This window comes from Kogia breviceps, chromosome 2 (genome assembly GCF_026419965.1).
Source record: "Kogia breviceps isolate mKogBre1 chromosome 2, mKogBre1 haplotype 1, whole genome shotgun sequence".
NCBI classification, from domain to species: Eukaryota; Metazoa; Chordata; class Mammalia; order Artiodactyla; family Physeteridae; genus Kogia; species Kogia breviceps.
Window position 1 is genome coordinate 64,077,813 of NC_081311.1, and position 24,655 is coordinate 64,102,467.

The 24,655-nt window shown below is 50.6% G+C and overlaps 2 protein-coding genes across 2 annotated transcripts in view; both read left to right on the top strand.

Annotated features, from left to right (window-relative positions):
• Positions 1-24,655, top strand: part of TYSND1 (trypsin like peroxisomal matrix peptidase 1) — a 1,185,869-nt gene that overhangs the window by 563,048 nt on the left and 598,166 nt on the right. The window lies entirely within an intron of this gene.
• Positions 13,921-23,701, top strand: TACR2 (tachykinin receptor 2). The gene is given in 5 exon segments (XM_059052694.2): positions 13,921-14,300; positions 16,193-16,387; positions 19,633-19,784; positions 20,386-20,584; positions 23,485-23,701. Coding segments are annotated over 5 exon segments (1,143 nt in total).

A 24,655-nucleotide genomic window follows, 5' to 3' on the forward strand; every position in this document is an offset into this window, starting at 1 on the left:
CCAGGCCTCAGAGACCACCAGAACCCCTTCCGTCTCTTTACAGCCCAGGTGCTGGTCCTGAGCCTGGCATCCACCCTCCTAGGACATTTATCCTCTGGCTGGTTTTCTCATTCAAAATTTTTGGAGCCACCTGCCAGCGCTGGGAGGTAGGCTGGATAGGTGTTTGTATGCCCAATTACAAATGAGAAAACAGGGAGGTTGGGATATTTCCCCTGGCCACAGAGGAATTAGCAGTAAACCAAGGCTGACAGTGGTGATTCAAGGAGTACCCGAGCTGGGCGGATCTTCAGATATCATTAGGTCCAGCCCCCTCATAAATGGACAGAGGAACTCAAGCTAAAAGCAGGCCAGAACCCTGCTCACAGTTACCTATTTATGTTTTATTCCCTTTTCTACATGTGTGCTATATTGCACAATAAATGTTTTTTAAAAAGAAAAATGTTCCCTTTTATTTTGTATTTCCCTGATAATTAGTGAGGTCAAGTGTATTTTTACATGTTGCTCAGCCATTGGTGGTTCTATAAATTTTCTGTTTTTATCCTCTGTACATTTTAAAATTAAGTAATAGATTCTTTTTTTTTTTTTTTTTTTTTTTTTTGAGGTACACGGGCCTCTCACTGTTGTGGCCTCTCCCGTTGCGGAGCACAGGCTCCGGACACGCAGGCTCAGCGGCCATGGCTCATGGGCCCAGCCGCTCTGTGGCATGTGGGATCTTCCCGGACCGGGGCACGAACCCGTGTCCCCTGCATCAGCAGGTGGACTCGCAACCACTGCGCCACCAGGGAAGCCCAGTAATAGATTCTTTTAAGTGGGCAATTCCAAAGGCTGACAGACTGAGAAAATGCCATTCCCATCTCTTCTCCTCATAAGGGAGGGGACCTTCTGAAAGAGATTCCAGGCTGGCCTCACAGAGCTTTGACAGAGAAGTCTCAGAGCCGGCCGGCCACCTGTAGGGTTGGTCTCGCTGGGGCCCAGCCAGGCGTTCTGGGAAAGCAGCGTGGCAACACTGGCTGCCGGGCCAGGCCTGCGTGACTCACTGGGAGTGGTGAGTGCCAGGCCTCATGGCAGCAGCAATAGCTCCACCTGTCACTTGGGAGGGCAGGGCACCTGCTTCTGGAAGGCTGGGTGCTGCTGGGGGAGGGGAGCCTCAGAGGAGGTGGCTGGGCCCCCAGGGTGGTCAGAAGGTACCAGGAACAGGCCTTGGGGGACACAGAAGTGGGGTCTGGACTTGATCTTGTAGCTATTGAGGAAGGGGTGTAAGGTTTTACACTCAGAAAACGTACATGGATCTGCTGGCCTATGCCAAGAAGGTTAACAGGCCACAGCATCCTGCCCTGTGCTGGTTGCTAGGGGACCCCCTTAAAGGTAGACTGCCCAGTTAACAGCTGAGAAAGTGCTTTTACCCACATATTAGAACCCTCACCACCCCCAGATTTACTTGGATATCGCCCCCCTCCCCACTGGGTTGTCTGGCAGGGGCCATCTCACCACCTGATATCTGGGGGCCTGGCGGGGTGCTGGGCACACCGTAGCTGCTCATTAAACATGGAAGCCACAGGTCAGCTGTCCCTCCCCGTGCGGGCCGGCTCTGCCTGCAGCCGTTCAGACTGCAGGTTCCGTCCTCCCCTCCGGGCTCCCACCAGAAAGCCAGTCACACAGACATTTGAGGAAAAACTTGTCCTGGGAGGAGCCAGTTCTCTTCTCCCAGAAACGCTGGCTCCTTTCTCCTACTTCCGGGGTATTTTCCCTCAGGCCATTTCAACTTCCTCTTTCTTGTTTGCTGAGCAAATTCACATCAGCTGCAGCACCTACGTTTTGTCTTACATTCCCAAGTCACCGTCTGCCCGGCTCAGAGAAAACAAAAGGCCTTCCTCTAGCAAAATGCCATTTTCTGTTACAAACATGTTGACTGAAATGTGGTTTTTTTTCCTTTTCTGTGGGTCATCAGAATCGCTTTGTGTGGGAAACAAGACAAGGCTTCTTGCTTTACTCACAAGGAGACACAGTCTCAGAGTGTGTGCCCAAAGTCACACAGCCCTTCAGGGTCCACGTAGGAACTCAGACCCGGGGCTGGTTTCCACCTCCTGCTCAGCCTCCTCAAGCTTCCCTCCAAACCCTGGAGCAATGCTGGCTCCCTCTCTGCCCCGAGATTTCACGAGGACTGCAGAGAAAGCAGGCTAGTCTCACTTCTGGAGGGTCAAGTAGGGGCTGGGGAAAGAAACACCATGAGTTTAGGCTGCTAAATAGTAGTTAGTTCCAGTGCATCATAAATGCCATAGGACCCTGCATTTAAAGTCAGCTGGCGGGGCTTCCTTGGTGGCACAGTGGTTAAGAACCCGACTGCCAATGCAGGGGACACAGGTTCGAGCCCTGGTCCGGGAAGATCCCACATGCCGCGAAGCAGCTAAGCCCGTGCGCCACAACTACTGAGCCTGTGAGCCACAACTACTGAAGCCCGTGTGCCTAGAGCCCATGCTGCACAACAAGAGGAGCCACCGCAATGAGAAGCCCAAGCACCGCAACGAAGAGTAGCCCCCGCTCGCCGCAACTAGAGAAAAGCCTGCGCGCAGCAACGAAGATAATGCAGCCAAAGATAAATAAGTTTTTTTAAAAACTGTTTTAATAAATAAAGTCAGCTGGGGTGGAGGGAGTTATGGAATTCTTCTAGTAAAGGATCTCATCTTCCTCTAATTTACATACAAAACACACAACTGAGCAAAAGTTGCATGAAACAAACTCACCCTTGCCGCAGGATGCGTTCTTATATTTTCTATACTGTCCCTTTTAACACTAGTCATAACCCACTGTTTGAAATCACTAATTCAAACTCCTGACAAAATGCCTCCAGAGAAGCCTTACCAGGCCTGTTTTAGCAAACAGGTAAGTCACACCTGGATTTATAACATTTGTTTGTACAGGAAGTACCCAGGTATTAAGCAAAAGCCAAACCTTTATAAACTGGGCTCAGGTGAATCCTGAGATTGCCTTGATTGAGCACTGATTGCACATCCCTTAACCCCTCCCCTTGCCTTCCACCCACTCTCTGCGTGACATAACCCAGAAGCCAGGAAGGAGCACCTGAGGCTGCAGGGAGCCCCTACATCTCCAAGGGCAAGAGCAGGTTTGGGGCTCCACCCTCCTGAGCTACAGCTGAAGGACCAGTGGTGGGAGAAGGGGCACAGCCTCCTTTCGGCACCAGGTAGAAGAGACTTTCTGGTTCCCAGAGGTGACCCTCCCCACGCCCATGGAACCCTAACTCTTCTCAGGGAGGGGCTGTTTCTGCCTGCAGGCCGTGTGTGGTCCTGGGGGCCTGCACCGCCCAGCTGACCACCACGGAGCAGGAGGGCGGCACTGGTGGACTGTTGGGTCGCAGGTGGCCAGCGAGCCTCCGGGGATGCCTAGAGTGGACAGAGGCGAAGGAGTGACTGTTTGCCAGACCTTTTCTTCGCCAAAGGCCCAGGAGAGCATAAACTGCTGTGTCTTCCACCGCTTACTGGCTTGGCCCCTGTTCTAGACATGTCAACAGCCTGGCCTCTATGGGGGCCAAGGGGGGAAAAATATGAGCAAGGAAAGAAAAATCACACCTATTTAAAAGGACTCAAGTAACATAAGGGAGGAAGCCCTAGGTGAGTGCGTTAAGTAGAACTAGCAAGAAAGAGAGGACTTCAAAGAAAGAAAAAAAGGTTATGGGAAGGTGCAGTTGGAGGACACACAAAAAAATTCCTGCTAACTAAAAAATATGACTTTTTTTTTTTGGTTTCTTTTGGCCACGCTGTTCAGCTTGCGGGATCCTAGTTCCCGACCAGGGATTGAACCCGTGCCCTTGGCAGTGAGAGGGCAGAGTCCTAACCACTGGACCGCCAAGGAATTCCCTAAAAAGTATGACTTTCAAATATAACAATTTAATAGAGACAGTCAGTGATGGAAATTGAGTCTGGAAGACAAAGGGAGAGAAGTACCTCACAATTCAGAGCAAAAAACACAAAGAAGTGGAAATCAGAAGAAAAAGACAAGAGATGTGAAGGCCAGGTCCAGGATGAAGAAATGTAGCAGATGCCGCTGGCTGACTAGCTGAACCCCGTGCCCAACCTCCTCCTCCCTTCTCTGACTCCACTATGGAGGCTGGACACTTATTACCAGCTTCCCTTGCTATATGACACTGTTCCAGCCCATGAGACATAAGCATCCAGAAACATTTTTGTCTTTTCTGATATAAAACTTTTTTTTTTCTTTCTTCCTAACTTGACTGCAAACACAGTGCCTGGAGCTGCGGCAACCGTCCTGTGACCACAAGAGAGAGGCCAAGAGAATTGAGGAGATACCAGCCCAAACCGTGACGTTGTCGAATGACAGACCCCAAGCCAACAGCTGCCTACCCAGGGCCTTGTGAAGTGAGGAAAATAAGCACCTATTTATTCAAGTCATTCTTTACTCAAATGTTCTGCTACTTATACCCGAAAACATTCTTACATGATATGAAAAGAAATAGAGAAATTATAGAAGAAAAGTTCCCCGTGAAGAAAAACTTGTGCTTTCAAACTGAAAGGACTCACTGAGTACCATATTTAAAACTGATACTCTTTTATAACAGGGTATATAAATTGGCAAATTCCTGAATTCCACAGAGAAAAGAGAAAAAGCTACAATCTCCCAGCAGAGAGAACAGGTTCCTTAAAAGAGTATCAAGCAAACATTAGATTCTTCATTTTTAGCTCTTGAATCTAGACCACAGAAAAGCAACATCGATAGATGATTGAGAGGAATTAACGATAATCTATGATCAGCTTTAAATATGGTATTAAATATGGGGTATTTTCCACAGTCTCAAGGTCCCTCAGGAATTATTAGCTACGGCTTGGGCATTTCAAACAGAAAACAGGAATACACTGGCTTTAAGAGTATTAAGAACAAACATCTTTATATCTACATCCACATTTAAAGAGAAAATGCTTTCCTTTATGCTTCAAACACTGTAAACAGATAAACTGCAAAAATAAAAACCTGGGGCAATATTCAAAATCATAAGATTAATAAAACTTACCTCTCGTGTTGTTGTGAGGATTGGTTCCATTAATGTTTCCACTCAGTGAGGAAGGGGGTGGTGGGGCGGGGGGGTGGGAAGGCAGACATATGAAAAAGCAATAACAGCACAGAGTGGTTAAGTGTCGAGGGGAGGAGCAGTTGCTTAGATCTGTCTGTTCCAGAAAGGCTTCCAGGAGGCAGCAATGTTAAAGAGAGGCCTGGGCTTCCCTGGTGGCGCAGTGGTTGAGAATCCACCTGCCGATGCAGGGGACACGGGTTCGTGCCCCGGTCCGGGAAGATCCCACATGCCGCGCAGCGACTGGGCCCGTGAGCCATGGCCGCTGAGCCTGCGCGTCCGGAGCCTGTGCTCCGCAACGGGAGAGGCCACAACAGTGAGAGGCCCGTGTACCACAAAAAAAATAAATAAATAAATAAAGAGAGGCCTGCCAGGGACTTCCCTGGTGGCACAGTGGATAAGACTCCGTGCTCCCAATGCAGGGGGCCCGGTTTGATCCCTGGTCAGGGAACTAGATCCCACATGCATGGCGCTGAGAGTTCACATACCACAACTAAGGAGCTGGTGAGCTGCAACTAAGGAGGCCGCCTGCCGCAACTAAGACTCAGTGCAACCAAATAAATAAATTTTAAAAAAAGAAAGAGAGGCTTGCCAGATTAAGTAGAAGCTGCCCAAGTGAAAGTGTGTGGAAGAGGGTCTCAGAACAAGGGAAGAGTAGTTCCCAAACTTGGCTGCAAACTGGAACCACCTGGGGATTTCTAAAAAGCACTGATGCCTGCCTCCCCACCCCCATACCTCCTGCCTTAATTAGTCTGAGGTGTGACGTGGCATCAGGCGTTTTCAAAGCTCCCCAGGTGATTCTAACTTTGGGAACCACAGGCTTGAGGCAAGAGCCTGTGGCCCTCAGTAGATTGAATGGGGAATTGGAGAAGGGAGGACAAACAGTGGGAATGGAGAGAAGTGGATGGGTAAAGATTTAGGATGTAGAATGGATGGGAGTAGGTGATAGTGGGGAGAGAGCAAGGGCAGAAGTTGCTGATGGTGATGCCCTGGTTTCAGGCTTGGGGAACAGGGTGGGTGTGGTCAGTTTTCTGAGATGCAGAACACAACTGGAGAAAGGGGTGTGTGCGGGAAGACCTGCTGATTAGAGATTATGCACACTTATTACAAGGAGGTTTGGCTCAATAAATCTTAACCCTGGCCATTGGTTATCGTTATCATCATCATCAATCATCATTTGAGACTGAGAGGCTGCTTGAAGCCCTTGTGTTCACAAGGATTAAAGCAATGGTGTTGTCCTCTAGTGTCGCCATCTGTGTATTACAGGCACTCAGGCAGCAGTTGACACACGTGCAGGGGACGGAGCCAGGACCTTGGCCCAGGTAGGAACAGGGGGTGGAGGTGGAAGATCAGAGATGATCTCCCTTAGTGCTCAGGCCAGGATCTCCCAGTGGTCCCCATGCTCAGTCCAACTTGAATGAGGGTGTCCTTTGGATGAGCTGCTGTTTCTGCAAAGTGCTCACGTCATGGAGGGAGCCCTGAGGAGACGACACTGCATGGGAAATTTGGAGGCTGGAGCTCCAGACACAGCTCTGTTAGTACTGGCTGTCTGATGTGGAGTGAGTGCCTTACCTGGGCATCAGTGTCCTTATCAGGACTAGGTGCCCCAGAGGGCTAAGACTGTATCTGTGTTGATGACCTCAACAGTGGCCAAGACTGACATTCTCTGCCCTCCAAGGAAGAGACAAGGGGCCGCTCCCATGTCCTCCAGAAAAGCTTCCATGTGCCAGTGAGGAGAAGAGAGCAAGTATCCAGGGAGGCTTCCAGGAGGAGGCAGCATTCCACCCGGGCCCTAAAAGGATTCATACATAGTGTCTGTGGCAAGACACCCCACCCTTGGAACATTCAGGAGAAATTTGTCATCTCAGAGAAGCCCTGTGGTAGGAGAAGAAAGTGTGTGGGCTCTGGAGTCAGACAGATCAGGCTCTGACTGTTGGCTCCCCCAACTGCATGACCTTGGGCAAGTTCTTTAACCCTTCTGAGCATATATTCCCATGCGTGAAATGGGGATATAATGAAATAACAACAGTAAAACTCTTATTTTAGCCCTATGCGCCAGGTACTGGCACAAAAACAGTCCTATGAGATAGGACAACTAGTCCCACTTGACAAACGAGGAAGATGAGGCATGAAGAGGTTATATAACTTGTTCAATCACCAGGCACATGGGCACATGGTTGGTGCACAGCTACTGCTGTGACCACAGAGATGATAGCTGATGGATTGTACTGGAACAGGTGAGCTCATTGGCAGAGCTCAGTCTCCTGGGAAGGCCAGTGTCCAGAAGAGAATTTCAAGAGATAGAAAGTGACATTCTCCAGCAAGCATTAAGAACAATGCATGATTTGTGACCACATCATGATACCCCATGGTCCCTGGGACTTCCTGAATATGGTACCACGTGAATAAGGAAAAGGCAAGGGCTCTTAGAACTGGCTTCTTCCCACCAGCCCCAGCAAGTCCCACAGCGCCAAAACCCAGTTGGATCCTGAAGAAGGAAGACACTTCCTCTCCCAACTTCCCATGTAGCTAAGGGTTGTCATGTGACCTTGTTCTGGCCAATAAGATATAAGGGACATCTACTGGGAGGGTCCTGGGAAAGATTTCCCTCCCTGACAAAAGAGAAAGACCTGGAAGGGGAGTTCTTTTCCTTCCTGCTCCCTTCCTGGGATGGGAATGCTGTCACGAAAGGACATGATATTTGGAGCTGTTGCAGCCATCTTGAAGCCGTGAGGTAAAGGCCAAGAAAAATCAAAATTCTCAAAGAGCTTTGAAACCATTGAGCTGTTTAGCATGGAATCACTGACCTCCAGATTTCTGGTTATGTGAGAAAAATAAGCCCCAATTTGTTTAAGTCACTGTTGCTTATAGCAAAAAGTATTCCTAATATTACATCCAAGCTGTTTCACTGTATTCATTCACTTACCTAATCAGCAAATACCCTTGAGCATATACAATGTGCCCATCACAATGGAGGGAAGGGAAGATATGGCCATAATCAAGACAGACATGATCCCTGGCCTCATAAATTTCTTAGCTTGGCAGAGAAAACCCACTCTGAACAGATGTGATGGGTCAGGGTGTTAACAAGAAGGAAAGCACAGAAATGCTACTGGAGTATAGAACAAAGACAGTTAACCTGAGTAAGCATCAAGGAAGTTCTTAAAGGATACTGTATTATGAAGGGTTAAGTGCTATAATAGAGCCCAACATGCAGTGCCTTAAATAAGAAAGAAGTTTGTTTTGTTTTCTTTTTCTTTTTCATGTAACAGCCCTGGGCTCTGCCAGCCATAAGATAGGGCTGCCCTCTATGGATTCAAGATGGCAGCTCCTGTTGTTGCCATTTTCCAGCCAGTAGGAAGAGGGGAGTGGAAGAGTGAAAAGCAACCGGCTCCCTCTTTAAAGATGAGACCTTCAGAATGACCATCATTAAAAAGCCTACAAATAACAAATGCTGGAGAGGGTATGAAGAAAGGGGAACCCTCCTACACTGTGGGAATGTAAGTTGGTGTGGTCACTGTGCAAAACAGTATGGGGGTTCCTCAGAAAACTAAAAGTAGAATTACCATATGATGCAGCAATCCCACTCCTGGGCATATATCCAGACAAAAGTATAATTCAAAAAGATACATGCACCCCTATGTTCATAGGAGCACTATTCACAATAGCGAAGACATGGAAACAAGCTAAATGTCCATCAACAGATGAATGTGGCTTCCCTGGTGGCGCAGTGGTTAAGAACCCGCCTGCCAATGCAGGGGACATGGGTTTGAGCCCTGATCTGGGAAGGTCCCACATGCCGCGGAGCAATTAAGCCCCTGCGCCACAACTACTGAGCCTGTGTTCTAGAGCCCACAAGCCATGACTACTGAATCCCATGCACCTAGAGCCTGTGCTCTGCAACAAGAGAAGCCACCGCAATGAGAAGCCCACGCACCACAACAGAGTATCCCCCGCTCGCTGGAACTAGAGAAAGCCCGCGCGCAGCAACAAAGACCCAACGCAGCCAAAAATAAATAAATAATTTTTTTAAAAATAGCAAAAAAACAAAAAAAAAAAACCCAGATGAATGGATAAAGAAGATGCGGTACATATATACAATGGAATACTACTCAGCCATAAAGAAGAACAAAATAATGTCATTTGCAGCAACATGGATGCAACTAGAGATTATCTTACTAAGTGAAGTCAGAAAGACAAATACCATATGATATCACTTATATGTGAAATCTTAAATATGACACAAATTAACCTATCTATGAAACAGAAACAGAATCAGGGACATACAGAACAGACTGGTGGGATGGATTGGGAGTTTTGAATTAGCAGATGCAAACTGGTATATATAGAATGCATAAACAACAAGGTTCCTACTGTACAGCACAGGGAACTATATTCAATATCCTGTGATAAACCATAATGTAAAAGAATATGAAAAAGAATGTATATATATATGTATAACTGAGTCACTTTGCTGTGCAGCAGTAATTAACACAACATTGTAATTCAACTATACTTTAATAAAAAATAAATTTTTAAAAAAACGAGACCTTGAAGTTGTCCGTATACACACATAAATCGCTTCTGCCCACATCCTATGGGCAAGATCTTAATCATGTGACCACACCTGGCTTGGAAGGGAGGCTTGGAAATGTAGTCCTTAGCTGGGCAGCCGGGTGACAGGTAACATCTGGGGAGGTTCTATTGCTAAAAGAAACAAGGGGAAAGTGGTCCTGAGGGAGAGTTAGCAGTCACACCTGGTAAAGGAATAGGGCTATTTTTCTCTTAACCCAGAGAGCAATGGGAAGTCATTGAAGGGTTTCCAGCAGGAAATGCATGGTCAGATTTGTGTTTTTAAAAGATCATGGTGGCAGAGGATGGAGTGGTGGGGGACAGATAACACAGGGGGTAGTGAGTTCTCTCTGCTATTCCAGGACCCGGCTCCCCAACTTGGCTGGGAGCTTCATGAAGGTAGAGACATGACATTTTCTCCTAACTCTGGGCTGATCATCAGACCACCTGCCCAGTCGAGAGACCCGCTGCAGGGCCCAGGACTCAGCCCTTTCAGTAAAAGCACTGACCCTTTGTCACCCCCCTTTCCTTACCTCATCCCCCCTTTCCTCACCACAGCACTTGCTGCTGCATTTGCCAGCACCTGGGGCAGACACCAAGTCCCCTCTGCCTGCAACACCCAGGCTGCCTCTGGGATGATCTCAGTCATGCAACCAGCAAGCGGGTGTTAGGGTGTCCCCTCCTAGGGCAAGCCACACCCAGTTCGTCCTCTGTCTGCCATAGATGGGCAGATTTTGCAGAAGCCTGATGTTGAGAAATGAACCCGTTTTGTGTTAAGAGCTTCTGAGCTCTGTGTACACCAGGACTACAGCAGATGTAAACACTCGCGGCCTCTCTTCTCCAGCTAGATAAACTTCAGGCTTTCAGGGGCAGGCACTGGCCCAGCACACTCACGGTGTTTAAAAAAGGTGTCAGCTCCAGCCCATGCTCTTGGCAGACGGCAACTCTCCCTCTCCCAGATGAAGTCCCAGATTCTGGGCCACCGATGCTCAGGCTAGCGGATGGAGGGCCCAGAGCCCATCTGCTAAAGGGGCCAGCCTGGGACCCTCTAGTCTGTGGACAAGGGGGGCGGCTATCTGTGAGGAATAAATCCTGGAATGCTGCGGAGACCCTAACATCCTCCAAAAGCTCTGCCCGACCTACATGGACATGTTCTTTTAGTTTAAGCTTTAGATTCTGTGAAAATAAGAATGCTACTCCCATCAGCCCTGACAGGGTGAAGTTTTAAACTTTATTCATCATTTGTTATTCATTTATTCCTCTGGCATTTATTGAGCACCTACTGTGTGCCATGTACCAGGCTTTATACTGCCCTGCCCACTCAAAGTTCCCTAAAATCCTACCATTAGTGCCAGGGCATTAGTATAAGGCTTTCAGATATATACATCAGATATAGATAGATGATATATGCTATATATACAATTTATCATCCCTCACCCCTGAGTCATATTTTAAATTTTATTCATCATTTGCATTCAATCAACATTTATAGTGCACCTGATAAGCTGACCACTCTCCTAGACACCAGACATAAATAAGACACAATCCAGGCCCTGGGGAGCTCCCTGCCTGTGTGACAGGGAAGTAACTGGGAGGTGGCTTTGATGGGCCTCAAGCAAGCAGAGGCAGACAGGCCAGTGCAGGACGAGGGAAGCCCTTAGGAAGCGGCCCCCCTCAAGGGCCAGAGGACCCAGGGCAAGCCTTCCCCTCTCGGGGGCTCCCCCTCTCTTCTCCAAATGAGGAACTAGATCAGGGCTCCTGAGTCTCTGAATTTCATAGACCAATAAAATATCAGAAATCGAATTGAGGGAACCACACAGCTCACCAGAATGTTATTCCACTGAGTAAGAAATATTAGAGAAAAAGAAAAACCAGGAACACAGCTACCATCTGCCATCACCATTATTTCATGAAAGGAAGGACACTTTAACCCCAAAAGTAAGAAGGTCGTAGTCTCAAATTGAAGGCTGAGCCTTCAAATGGGATTCATTTACCGGAATAAAAAGCTTAGTACATTGTCCCCATCATCCTTTTGCTCACAGCCCTGTGAACTTCGTGGTGACTAGATGACCCACAGCTGCACGTGACCCGCCGAAGCCAGGACCAAGGGCCCAAGCCCAGCCAGAGACACGGTCAGGAGACTTCCAAAGGCATCTCTGGGACACTGCTGAGGGGCACCCAGGCCACAGCGCTTCCCGGAGCCCCTTTTCTCTCCCTTCCCTCATCCCTGCAGCAGGGGTGAGGGAAGGGAGAGAAAAGGGGCTCCGGGAAGCGTTGGGCTAAATCTTAACTTAGATTTAAGATTTAATCTTTAAGTTAAGATTCAGCCTTAGCCCCTTTTCTCTCCCTCCCTCATCCTTCCAAACTCCCTGAAACACAAATCACTTCCGACTCTTGTCTTCAGGATGCTCGCTTCAAGACCACAATAGCACAAACCATGAGGGTAACTCTAACAGGACATTCTAACTCAGAGTGACTCAACCCGGGGCTGTCCAAGGCCGCTGTCTCACCATCACCACTCAACTTCCTCTTCCGCCCACACCTGCTTCTTTCCCCTCCCTTCCCTAGGGGTTGATCCCATGCGTTCCTTAATAAACATCCTGCACTCTAAAGTCTGAACCAGAGTCATCTCCGAAGGGTACCCACCCTGCGCCATCACCTCAGCCCATCCAGCCAGAACCCGCTGGCAGCCTTCCTCCACTTCCTGGCGGAGGGAACTTCCCACATACATGCTCGAAGAGCAAACTGGAGTCTTGCCGTGTCCATAGGAGCTAAAGGAATTTAGAATGTTTTTCTGTTTGGACAAAGAGCAGGCTTCAAGGACATTGTTTAGCAATGAACTCAGCAGGCCAGCTCTGAGCGGCAAGGCTGATTGGTAAACCCTTTGTCCAGGGCGGGGCGGCCCCCATCCTCTCCTTCCACAGGAGGCCACAAGCACATAGTTGGAAAGCCGCAAGAGCACATGATTGAAGGGAGAAATAAAACTCTTAGATTCCACAGCTCCAAAACATAATCCTCACATACACAGTGGAGGTGGTGGGACGCTGGGGGGAGAAAGAAAGGGTGCTATTTGGGGCTTGTAGGGCAGGTGACACAGTCTTGGGTGTCCCAGCCCTGCACTGTGCTGGCACCTGAAACTCAACAAATTCTGGCTGCCTGGAGTAGGAGGCAGAACCGCAAACAGAGAAGACTGCCCTGTGGTTATGTCCTTATTTCTATACATTCTACCTCCAAAACCCTGGTCAGGAGAGCATGAGACAAACAAGCCCTAAAGTTGAGTGGCTACCGCTGCTACCAAAAGGCATCAAAGGCAGAGGCCCTTCAGCAAAGGGCAGACGTGCAAACAGAGGCTGGTGGCCCGATCCACACAAGGAACAGGCCTCTGCCCCACGGCCTGGCCAGGGCTGGAGCCAGTTGTGTCTGAAGCTGACTCTGGGCGAGAGGAGGCCCAGGGCCCCACGGTGCACATACCCAAGGGAGAAGCAGGGGCCCCTGCAAGCAGCCCCTCCTCAAGTAACGGGGATGGCTTCCCAGGAGACCAAGCACACACTTAGCACAGCAGCCCAGCAGGGCCACCAATGCTGGTGACTGAGAAGCCCTGCTCGGCTTTAATGAGGGACACGCCCTGCCCTTCTGAGCCTGCCCGGCCTTGAGGGTCCACACACCCACAGGTGTGCACAGGTGCACGAGTGTGTGTGTGCTTACACACGTCTGTCACACACACAATCACTCAGACACAGCATTGCAGCTTCAGGCAGCACCCGACACACATGCACACAGTCAATGACCAAGAGTAGAGTCTGTGGGCAGCCCCTCGGGGTTTTCTGGAGCTCACAGAAGAGGCAGCGAGCCCTGCCCTTGTCCTAAGACAGTGGTTCTCAAAGTGAGGTCCCTGGACCAACAGCACCAGAATCACCTGAGAACGTGTTAGAAATGCTTTGCGTTCTGCCTCGGCCAGCAGAGCCCTGAGCTGTCTGGGGGCCTCCCACAGGGCTACAACTCCTTGTCATGTTTTTTTACCTGCCAGCTCCTGTGCTAAATAGACTTTACGTACGTTATCTCATTAGATTTCATCAGATCTGAAAGCCCCCCGGCTCCCCAGATGTGCCTGGCTTTGCACAGGAGTGTTCCCCTCGCTCCCCCATACTCATGCACCAAAGAGGATTTGTCTTCTACAGCATATCCGGCAGGGCACCAGGGCCTGGAGGGAGCCAAGGAGCTAGACTGTTGTCCCAGACCCAGAGGGAGCCATGGGAACCTGTGCCATGGTGACTGACAACAACATCTCATCTGGCCTTGAGAGCAACACCACGGGCATCACAGCCTTCTCCATGCGTGGCTGGCATCTGGCATCGTTGGCAGCAGCCCACCTGGCCCTGGTGCTGGTGGCTGTGGTGGCCAATGCTGCGGTTATCTGGATCATCCTGGCCCATTGGAGGGTGCGCACGGTCACCAACTACTTCCTTGTCAACATGGCCCTGGCCGACCTCTGCATGGCCGCCTTCAACTTCGTCTATGCCAGCCACAACATCTGGTACTCTGGCCGTGCCTTCTGCTACTTGCAGAACCTCTTCCGCATCACAGCCATGTTTGTCAGCATCTACTCCATGACCGCCATCACCGCCAACAGGCAAGAGGGGGCAGCTGCGGGGCGTCGGCTCGCTTTTCTGGGTTCACACAGGGCTGGTAACTTGCCCACGGTCACACAGCAAGTTAAGGGTAGAACCCAGTGAATTAATTGCCTGCTAACCTGATCGTGATCCTAAACTATGCATCTGGAAGACAGGGGACTGTGGAACCGAAGCAAGTAAGGTTAAGGTTAGACACAAGGAAGAACTTTGCACTAGATGGCTGTTCAAGGCTACAGGGGAAGACCAACGGTGTTTTAGGGATCTTCTGAAGTGTTCTTCTCTGGAGTTGATCTTTGTTTTACTGAAAGGAAATTGCTTATATTGTCATCCTATTCCTAGATATATTATATGAGGAGAAATTTTAACACTGCACGCAGTTACTATATAATTAAGATGGGGCCAATTACTTCCCTGATGCTGCTCTCTGGGGCTGCAGACTGTGATGTTCTGATGGGGATGGGGTGGGGGCAGGAGGGGTGGAAGGGTGGAGGAGTGATCAGTCGGCAGATCTGAAAGTCCCCTAAGACTTTCTTTTCATTCACTCGGGGTATTTGAGGCACTGTTTCAGGCACTGGGGAATAAACACCAGTGGGAAAAGAGTCCCGAAATCATGGTCTCATGGAACTTCCATTTTAAAGGCTGGGTGGAGGGTGGGTAGTATGGACTGTAGAGGGCAGGGTGGGGGCCAGGAGACCAGGCAGGAGGACACTGAATAATAACCCAGGTGAGGAAGGATGGTGGCTCAGGTCAGGATGGTAATAATGGTGACTCGTCCATTCATTTCTTCATTCATTCTTATGTTCAATGTCTACTATGTACAGATACTGTTCTGGGCATTGGGGGAAGAAACAGATAAAGATGCCTGCCCTGGGGGCTTCCCTGGTGGCGCAGTGGTTGAGAATCTGCCTGCCAATGCAGGGGATACGGGTTCAAGCCCTGGTCTGGGAAGATCCCACATGCTGAGGAGCAACTGGGCCCGTGAGCCACAGCTACTGAGCCTGCGCGTCTGGAGCCTGTGCTCTGCAACAAGAGAGACCACGACAGTGAGAGGCCCGCGCAACGCGACGAAGGGTGGCCCCTGCTTGCCGCAACTAGAGAAAGCCCTCGAACAGAGGCGAGGACCCAACACAGCCAAAAATAAATAAATTTTTAAAAAATAACAGTAGGAGTAAAATAGACAATAAAAGTTATTTTTTAAAAAAGATGCCTGCCCTAGTGAGAATTTAAATAATAAACACAAGACTAAATAAATTATATGTTGTATTTTGAGGTCGTGAGTGCTATGGAAAAATATCAGGAAGGGGGAAGGGAATCCGAGGCACTAGGGTATGTGTGCTGGGGTAGGGCAGGTTGTAGTGTTAGACAGGGTGTCAGGATCAGCTTTATTGTGTGAGTGGGATTTGAGCTGCGTCCTATTGTTCTGGCCTGGTCTCAAGGTTCAGATTAATCCCAGGGAGGAAGGCCCCGGGGGTCATCTAGGACCAAAGCCGTTTCAGCGTATGTAGAGCAGTTCCTCCACTGCAGAAAGCTGGTGGGCAGCTGCTTTGGGCTTTGTCCAGGAGACCGTTGGGCTCTGTTAAGGTTTCTGAACAGAAGACAGGCTGTGTGGCTGGGGAACTCGGCAGGGCTGAGCTTCAGGACAAGGCCCCAGATGGACTGCCGGTGTGGCCACACCGCTCTCTTGTGGCCATCCGAGAGCACATCCGCGCTCGGAGGGAGGCCATGTGGTGGAACGGGGTGGGGTGGGCTGGCGTTTAGGGCGCTAGTGTTCCACATGGCTGTGTGGGAGAGCACCAGCCCAGCTAGCTCTCTGTAGGTGGTCAGCCAGGGTGTGAGGAATGGGACTAGTGGATCTGGGCTGGTCTGATGGGAGGGCACCCTCTGCTCACAGGTACATGGCCATCGTCCACCCCTTCCAGCCATGGCTCTCAGCCCCCAGCATCAGAGCAGTAATTGCTGGCATCTGGCTGGTGGCCCTGGCCCTCGCCTTCCCCCAGTGCTTCTACCCCACCATCACCATGGACCAGGGTGCCACCAAGTGCGTGGTGGCCTGGCCCGAAGACAGCGGCGGCAAGATGCACCTTTTGTAAGGCCTGGGGGTGGGGGAGCATGGTGTGTGTGTGCGCGCGTGCATGTGTGTGTGTGCACGCACATATGTGCACGTACACATGTGCAGTGTGTATGCATGGGTGTGCACATGTGTCTGTGAGTGAACTGGGGATTATGTGAGTACAGTATCAACTAAAAGTAACATTTAGCACTTACTAAATGTCAGGTTTGGTCTAAGTACTTTACATATATGAACCCACTGGATTCTCCTAACAATATGGGTATGTATGTATTATTATTCCCATTTTTCAGATGAGAAACCGAGGCACTAAAAAAAACCTAAGTAATGTGCCTAAGACCACACAGCTAGTAAGTGGTAAATCGAAGATTTAAATCCAGGCAGTTCTGCTTCAGAGCCCAATCTCCTCACCACTCTTACTTAAATAAGGGACATGTCAGGGTACCGAGACAGAAAGAAAGGGCAGGTGCCAGAGGCTGGGATGTTTTCAGGAGGAGCCTGGAGTGGACTTGAGCTGAGGCAGGCACCGGGGGCTGGGGCATGGGGGGAGAAAACAGAACTCAGGCGTGGTGCAGCTGCTGTGTGACCCTGGCTAAGTCCTTTCCCTTTCTGGGAGTCAGTTTGCCCAGCTCTCACGGCAGGTGTGGCTTTGTCATCCCCAAGCACGGCGGGGGTTGGTAGTAGAGAATAAAGAATCGGTTGAGGTTCTGGAAACAGTAGTCGAGTTGGAGTCCTCCGCTGTCCCCTGCTGGCCAGGGGACCCTTTGTAGTCAGTTAACCTCTCTGACCCGTTGGCTCCTTCTCTCTTAAAGGGGATTAGTAAGAGAACCTTGCTCAGGCAGGGGTTGCTGTGAACACAGAAGAGAAAATGTACCTGACGCAACTTAGCACGGTGCCTGGCACAGAACCGGCGCCCAGTAGGTGTTAGTTGAAACGGGGAACAAACGAAAACAAACCTGGCAGATTTAGTCCAAGAAAAGCCCAGCTGCCCCAAGCATGAGGATGTGCACGCTCTCAGCCCAGAGCCGCCAGATGACAGCGACAACTCAACTCCTTCCCCCGACTCCTTTAACACTCCGCCCCTAACGCCCGCCCCTACCTGGTCTCCTCCCGTCCCGAGCACCAGCCAGAAGAGCGCCACGCTACGGCCTTCGGGGAACGCGCCATTCCTCTGAGAAGCCTGTTCCTGGCAACTGCTGAGTTTCCCGGGAAACTGCTGCCCTGGGTCTCTGCCCTCATTCCGTAGCTCACGTTCTCAGGACTCACGGCTCCAGGGGCGGAGTCCACGTAGGGACCCGCCCCCCTTCTTGGCTTTGGGAAGGGGCGGAGAGCAGAGCATTTCCTGAGCGGCCACTGCGGAGCGGTGTTTCTCCACCTTAACGGTGAGCTTTTCTCTCTGAGGTGGGGACAAGTAAGAATTTAGGGTACCAACCACCACCTTTCCGGGGATGGTGATTTCCGACTCTGATTCAGGCAACAGGGGAAAACAGGAGGGCAGAGGTGGGCTAGGAAGGCTATACTTTGGTGCTACTTCGAATTCTGAGAGGATTTGGGGGAAAGCCTGGTTTCTCGTGTGTAAGAATATATTATTTGTTCTTGGCTTGGGGAGCTTCTGAGATTTAGATTGGGTGCTCCATGCGTACAGGCTCACATCCTGTGTGTGTAGGAATCTAGGAAAATGCACATACGCTCCCCAAATCAAAATACAAAAAAGGCAGTCCAGGCTATGAGATTCTGCCAGGCCCTAGAAGATGGTTCCCATAGCTCCTTGGCACTCCCTTCTGTGTGGGAACCTAGCCCAGAGTGAATTCCTATCCTGAACCGACCCAAGAAAGAATGAGGCAACAGAAAGGCGTCACTCATACTTGGGAAGGATGGTAGAGATTACCTCCTTGTTTTACAAATGGGGAAACAGACTGAGGGAGAGATCTGACTTGCCCAAGATCATGCTTTAAATTAGAGGCTAGTCAAGAACCCAGTTCTTCTGACTCCACAGGGCTGACCCTCAGTGGAAGGGAAATCATTTGTGTGTTAAGTCCGTATAGAGCTGTTTCACAGGACACCGACTTCCTGTGTCTCTCTGAGCCTCATTTTCCCGCTCTGGATGCTGAGACAGGTGGCCCTGCATCAGCAAGGTCTATTTATCTCAGACACTCTGACCTCACAATGAGGGTAAGGTACAAGGGCCTGGCACCTGGCTGCTCCTCTGCCCTCACCTGCTCCACAGTAGGACAGATGATGATCAGGGAGTCTAGGAGCCCCCAAACCTTTTGTAATTAGCATGCTTGCCAAAGGAGCAAGCAAGCCGAATTCTAAACTCAGGCTTTAGGGAAGACATTTGCTGGACATTGCTACTCCCCTCCCTCCACGGGTCAGTACCTCTTGAAAGGGACCCAGCAGGCTGGCACATGGGGAGGAAAGGAGGGACTTGGGTATACCTCTGTTCTCCTAGAAAAAGGTCACATGACAGGGCCAGGGGTCTTGGGTCCATTCACCGGATGCTCCTGCTTGGGCCTTGTCAGAGAGAGGCTACAGCATCGCTCAGAAACCAGAATGGGCAGCATGCATCTTTCCAAAAGGAAATGAGAAGGCCTCAACACAGCCCCGGGTGTCCTCCACAGGGACGGGATGAACGCCATCAATGGTGTTCCGGGCCACTTGCTCACAGGTGGTGTGAAAGAGTATCTGCTGATGTGAGCCATGTTCCCAACCAAATGCTCATGGTTGGGAAGAGATGCTCCACTAGCACATACAGTGTGGCCTGTCTCCCCGCCCCCTTCCCTGCTAGGGATGTTGGTGCAGGATAGGACCATATCAACTCTAGGAAATCTGTCTAGACAGACAGATGCAGATATAGAAGATATACATATACACATACATTACATGATTCTGGAAGAAATATTCCAAACCATTAACAGTGGTGGGGGTGAGATACATAATTTTACTTCCTCCCTTGTGCTTAACGGCATTTTAAATTTTAAACAAATGTATTACTTGGTTAACTTTTTCGTTCCTATTTATTTCCTTGTTTGGTAACTTGTCTGTCACTTGGAAGGACTCAGAGCTAACACAGTTGTCCCTTTTGTGGCAGGGGAAACTCTCATTGGGCACGTGTGCTAGCCAGTCTGCCCTTTTTTTTTTTTCAAACCAAGGCCAGCCCAGGGGCGTCAGCAAGGTCCTGGGGATTGAGTGCTGGCGGATGCTGGAGTCGCCCCCAGGTCCCCCAGGTCGCCCCGTGCCCAGGCCCTTGACTCTCCTGCCAGGTACCACCTCGCGGTGATCGCCCTCATTTACTTCCTGCCTCTCGTGGTGATGTTCGTCGCCTACAGTGTCATAGGTCTCACGCTCTGGAGATGCACTGTCCCAGGGTACGAGGTGCATGGCGCCAACTTGCGCCACCTGCAGGCCAAGAAGATGAACTCCGGGGGCGGGGCCGGAAGTTTGGCCCCGCCTCGGGATGAGCCGTTCCGGGCACGTCCCCTAGAGGGCGCCGCGGAGGATAGACTCCACCTGTAACTTGCCCTTGTCCCAAGTCCCTGGCCAGAACATTCATTCATTCTTCCCGGGCGGGCGGACTTGCTTTGGTCTTCGGGCTGTGGCAGACACAGATTGCAGGGAGAGTGAGACCTCGGAACCTGTAGCTGGCATGGTCTCCTCTAAGGATGGGGTTAGGAACGAGAGCTCATCCACTCTCCAGAGAGGGGAGCTGCTCTGCTTTAAGAGGGATCCAAGACGCCTTTTAGAGGAGGTGGTCACCGAGCTGGGCTTTGAGGAGTGAGGACTTCAAAGGAAAGACAGCAGTGTGGACAGAGAGACCAGCCTGAGCAAAAGCCCCGAGGTGGAAGGCCCAGGAGTGTGGGTAGCAGAAGCTCTAGGGGCCTGAGCCTGTGGAGGTAGACAGGGCCTGCTTACTGAGGGCTTCTCGGGCTGGCATGAGAGGTGCCTCGTGCTTCCCCTCGGGAAAACTGGGGCTTGGGGCTTCCAGGCTGAGGAGTGACCTGAGTCTCTCCTGGATCAGTTTGTGAAAACCATGGTGCTGGTGGTGGTGACATTTGCCATCTTCTGGCTGCCCTACCACCTCTACTTCATCCTGGGCAGCTTCCAGGAGGACATCCACTGCCACAAGTTCATCTAGCAGGTCTACCTGGCGCTCTTCTGGCTGGCCATGAGCTCCACCATGTACAATCCCATCATTTATTGCTGCCTCAGCCACAGGTGAGCCCTCACCCCAGCCCCTCTCCACAGCCTGGCTCCATCTGGACTCCCCTGCACAGCTTGAGCCTGTGTCCGTCCATCCCTGCCACCATGGGATTACCATCCTCCCAGGGAGCCCCCAGCACAATCCTCCCTCGGGTCCAGGCCTAGCTCGAGCCCCACTTCCTCCCCAAAGCTTTACTCCATTGCCCAGGCCACAGCTCTCACATCTGCCTGTTCCTGCTCTTTCTTCTGGGGGCTGCATCTGGGACAAGGAGAATAAAGGAGGGAGGGACAGAGAGATGGAGGGAGGGGGCGAGAGGAAGAAGGACAGCCAGAGAGAACGGAAGGAAGGAGCCAGGTAAAGGAGGGAGGGACTGATGGTTTTAAGAGCATCCTGCACTGAGGAAGAACTGAGGACTGTCCCTGGGCGAGGAGAACAGCGCCAACCGCAGCAGAACGAAGCACTCAACCTGAGGCCCGGGGCCAAGACTAGAGGGGGAGCAGGTTGCTCCCTGGAAGATCACAGAAGGGGCTTTCAGGGCAGCTAGGAAGTGACCTTGGCAGAGACTGCCAGAAAGGAAGGAGCCAAGTTCTCACTTCCCCCCAACCTTTGTACTTCTAGAGAAGTGTAGTCCCAGAGAGGGGCTGGCATTTGCTCAGGGGCACTTGCGCAGGTGAGGAGGTGCTGGGCCAGGCAGGAGGCCCAGCCCAGGAGTCCTGCTTGCAGAGCAAGTCGTTCAGCCTCAGAAAGCCTTGATGGTGGAGCGAGATGAGAGGTGGACACTGAGTCCTGGCCTTAATGAAGCAATGATGTGGGTGAGGTTGGCCCTGGGCATCTTTTATCACCTCCCTGCCCACATGTCCAGGCCACTCATAATGCCAATAGGATCTCTGTTGCTCAGACATCCCACCCGGGGCAGGCCAGAAGGAAGTAAGAGACTAATTTTTTTTTTTTTGACTGTTTAATGGCTGCCAGAACCCTCCATTGTCTCCTGAGAGGCAAGTATATAATGGGAGGGAGGTGTTATTCCCATTTTACAGATGAGGAAACTGAGCCTCCAAAAGGAAGACTCTCCTAAACTCATACAGCAGGAATTCCATGTGTCTCCAAGGCCTATAATCTCATCCCCGCATCACACATTTCTCTTGCATGCAGTTGTAGGAGTGAGAACTTGGAGACAAGGACTGTCACATCAGGGACGGGCTCCCAGCCTTCTGTGTCTGTACATTGGTCACTCTCCCACTACCCAAAGACACAGTCCCTGGGAGTCTGAACACCCCAGGGCTTTACAACTTCTGAATCATTCAGTATTTGATGACACTAGCTCTGAAGACTGGTGTTCCTGGCGGAATTTTCTTTCTTCCACAAAATGTTCACCACTGGCTCTGTGTGCCTGGCACTGTTCCAGGCCCTTGGGATACCCCGGTGAACAAAAACAGTGATCCCTATCCTCGGGGAGCTGACCCTCTAGTGGTGAGGTGGAGATAGACAATAAGCAAATGTAATGAGTAAATATACATTGTGTATTAGGTGATAAATCCTATAGAAAAAAGAAAAACTAGAGCTGGGTAAGAGAGGACAGGAAGTGCTGGGGGAAGTAATGGGCATAAGGGTCGCGATTTTACAGGATGGTCAGGGTAGACTTTACTAAGGGGTCTTTTGAGCAAAGACTTGAGGATTGAGTGGGCCCTGTAGGTGTCTGGACAAGAATTCCAAGCAGAGGGAACAGCCAAGGCAAGGGCCATGTGGTCAAGGTAAGGACTTGGGCTGATTCTCTGACATGAGGAGCCCTGCAGTGTTCTGAGCGGGGGAAATACATGCTCTGATTCCCTTTTAAAAGAATCAGTCTCGCAGCTGTATTGGAACTGGACCACAGAGGGGCAAGGTGGGGGAGGCAGGCAGATGGTTAGGCAGGTGCAATAATCCAGGCGAGAGATGGTGGGTTTAGACATGTGAGAAGCAGTCAGAGTCCGGAGATTGCTAAGGTAGAGCCAAGAGAATTTGATGGAGAGGGAGTCAAGGATGACCCCAGGTTCCTGGCCTGAACTAGTGGAAGGACAGAGTGGTCAGTTGTCAGGAACTGAGATGAGGACGACTGGGGGGTTGTGGGGGGAAGAGGATGGGGAGCTCGGGTTGGGACATGCTGAGTGTGGGCAGAGGCCATTAAGCTCCCATAATAAAGGCGTTTCTTGGGCTGCACCATGGAACCTTCAGAGCTACAGAGGGAGGAACCAAAATCAGGCCTTCTCTTCTGAAACTCGGAACCCTGCGTCTCCTGGGAACACACCATATAGTTCTTTCCCTCCCTCCACATCACACAGGGTCTCATCTGTTTCTGCCCCTGACAGACCAGTGCCCTCTTTCTGCCAGCTCTTTCTCATTCCTTCCAGTCACTCTCTGCTTCCTCTGATCTCCAGTTTACAGGTGGACCCTCTTTGCTGCCTTGGGGAAAGTTGTTTATTTTTTTAAGCAAATGTACTAAAACTTAGTAGTTCCATGTGTCTATTTACTTTCAAAGCTGTCCCCTTGGGGGAGCATCCATATTCTACCCAACATTGCCAAAGCCCCAAGTTTTTAAGACTCCTCTTTGCATCCTCCTTTAGAAGCCAATTAAATCGAACAAGAAAGTCTATTGTGCCTTTATGACTGTACTTGGTTTTTTGTTGTTGTTTGTAATAACAAAGGGTCTCATTTGGCTCATTTCAGTCCTTGGACTTAGCTCCAGATTACTTCTGGTTGTTTCCAAAAACCAAATCCACTAAAGAACATGTCTCCCCAGAGACCCTGAACTCTTAGGAGCGAGGCAGCGACTTCCCTCTGGAGGAGAGATCGGCTCCTGCAGGTGGCAGCAGCCACAGGACAGTTCCCATAACTGTCGCCCTCACTCCGTTGCTCGAGATGACCCTCCATCCCCCAGGTTTCACTCTGGATTCCGGCTTGCTTACCGTTGCTGCCCATGAGTCACGCCAACTGAGGAAGCCAAGATTGAGCTGACTCACACCTCATCCCTTTCCACGAGGGTCAACAGGTGTCACACTAAAGAGACTTTGTTCACGGCTGGGGATGTGGCCCCCTCTGGGGCTGCCAATGGGCAGGCTGGAAGTCTGCAAGCTGAAGTGTCTACTGACCCCTGAACCCTTGTGCCTGGCTGCAGGGGGAGGCTTAGCACCCTGGAGAAGTAGCCAGTTGAGAGGACATCGGAAAGTTTGGCCCATGCCTCACCCTTCAGTACATCAATGGAAAAACAAGATGGGGCCAGGAACTCTGCAGTGGGTGCTGACTCTCCCAGCCAGCCCTCTGACAGTGCTTCAGGGGATCCACTAAGTCAAAGAAGACAGTGTGAGCTAACACTTATCTAATCCAGGAGTTGCAAGCTCGAATGCCTCCCTGGGGCATACAACATGAGTAAACCGAATCCAGTATAAAAGAAAAACTGTAGATATAATGATAAAAGGTAAGTGACTTCCAGTGTTGGGGCAAAAGGAAGGGTGGGGACTGTGACAAACTGGAGAGCACAGGAATCCAAAGGGGACAACAGCCGATCAGCTCTGGACAGATGCTGCCATGTGTCTGGGAGCCCACTGTTGCCAGATCCTCCAAACCTTTCAAGAGAAGCCAGAAATCCAAATTTGTGAAACTTCCAGGTTTGTTAAATTGAGCTCACATTTTTATAAATGTTGCATACACCAAACAAAACACACCTGTCAGCAGCACCCAACCATGACACTGACCTATTATTAGGCTAAAGACACAAGGAAAGAAGCTTCTTGTTTTGCAAAGCCCCTAACCTGTGAGCCAATCCAAGCCTTCTCTGCCTTAGCATCTAAGAACCCAGATCCACCCTAGTTGTAGATGGTGGTTAAAAGGAGCCGCCTCAGGGGGCTTCCCTGATGGCGCAGTGGTTGAGAATCTGCCTGCCAATGCAGGGGACATGGGTTCAAGCCCTGGTCTGGGAAGATCCCACATGCCGCAGAGCAACTAGGCCCATGAGCCACAACTACTGAGCCTGCACGTCTAGAGCCTGTGCTCTGCAACGAGAGGCCGCGATAGTGAAAGGCCCACGCACCGCGATGAAGAGTGGCCCCCGC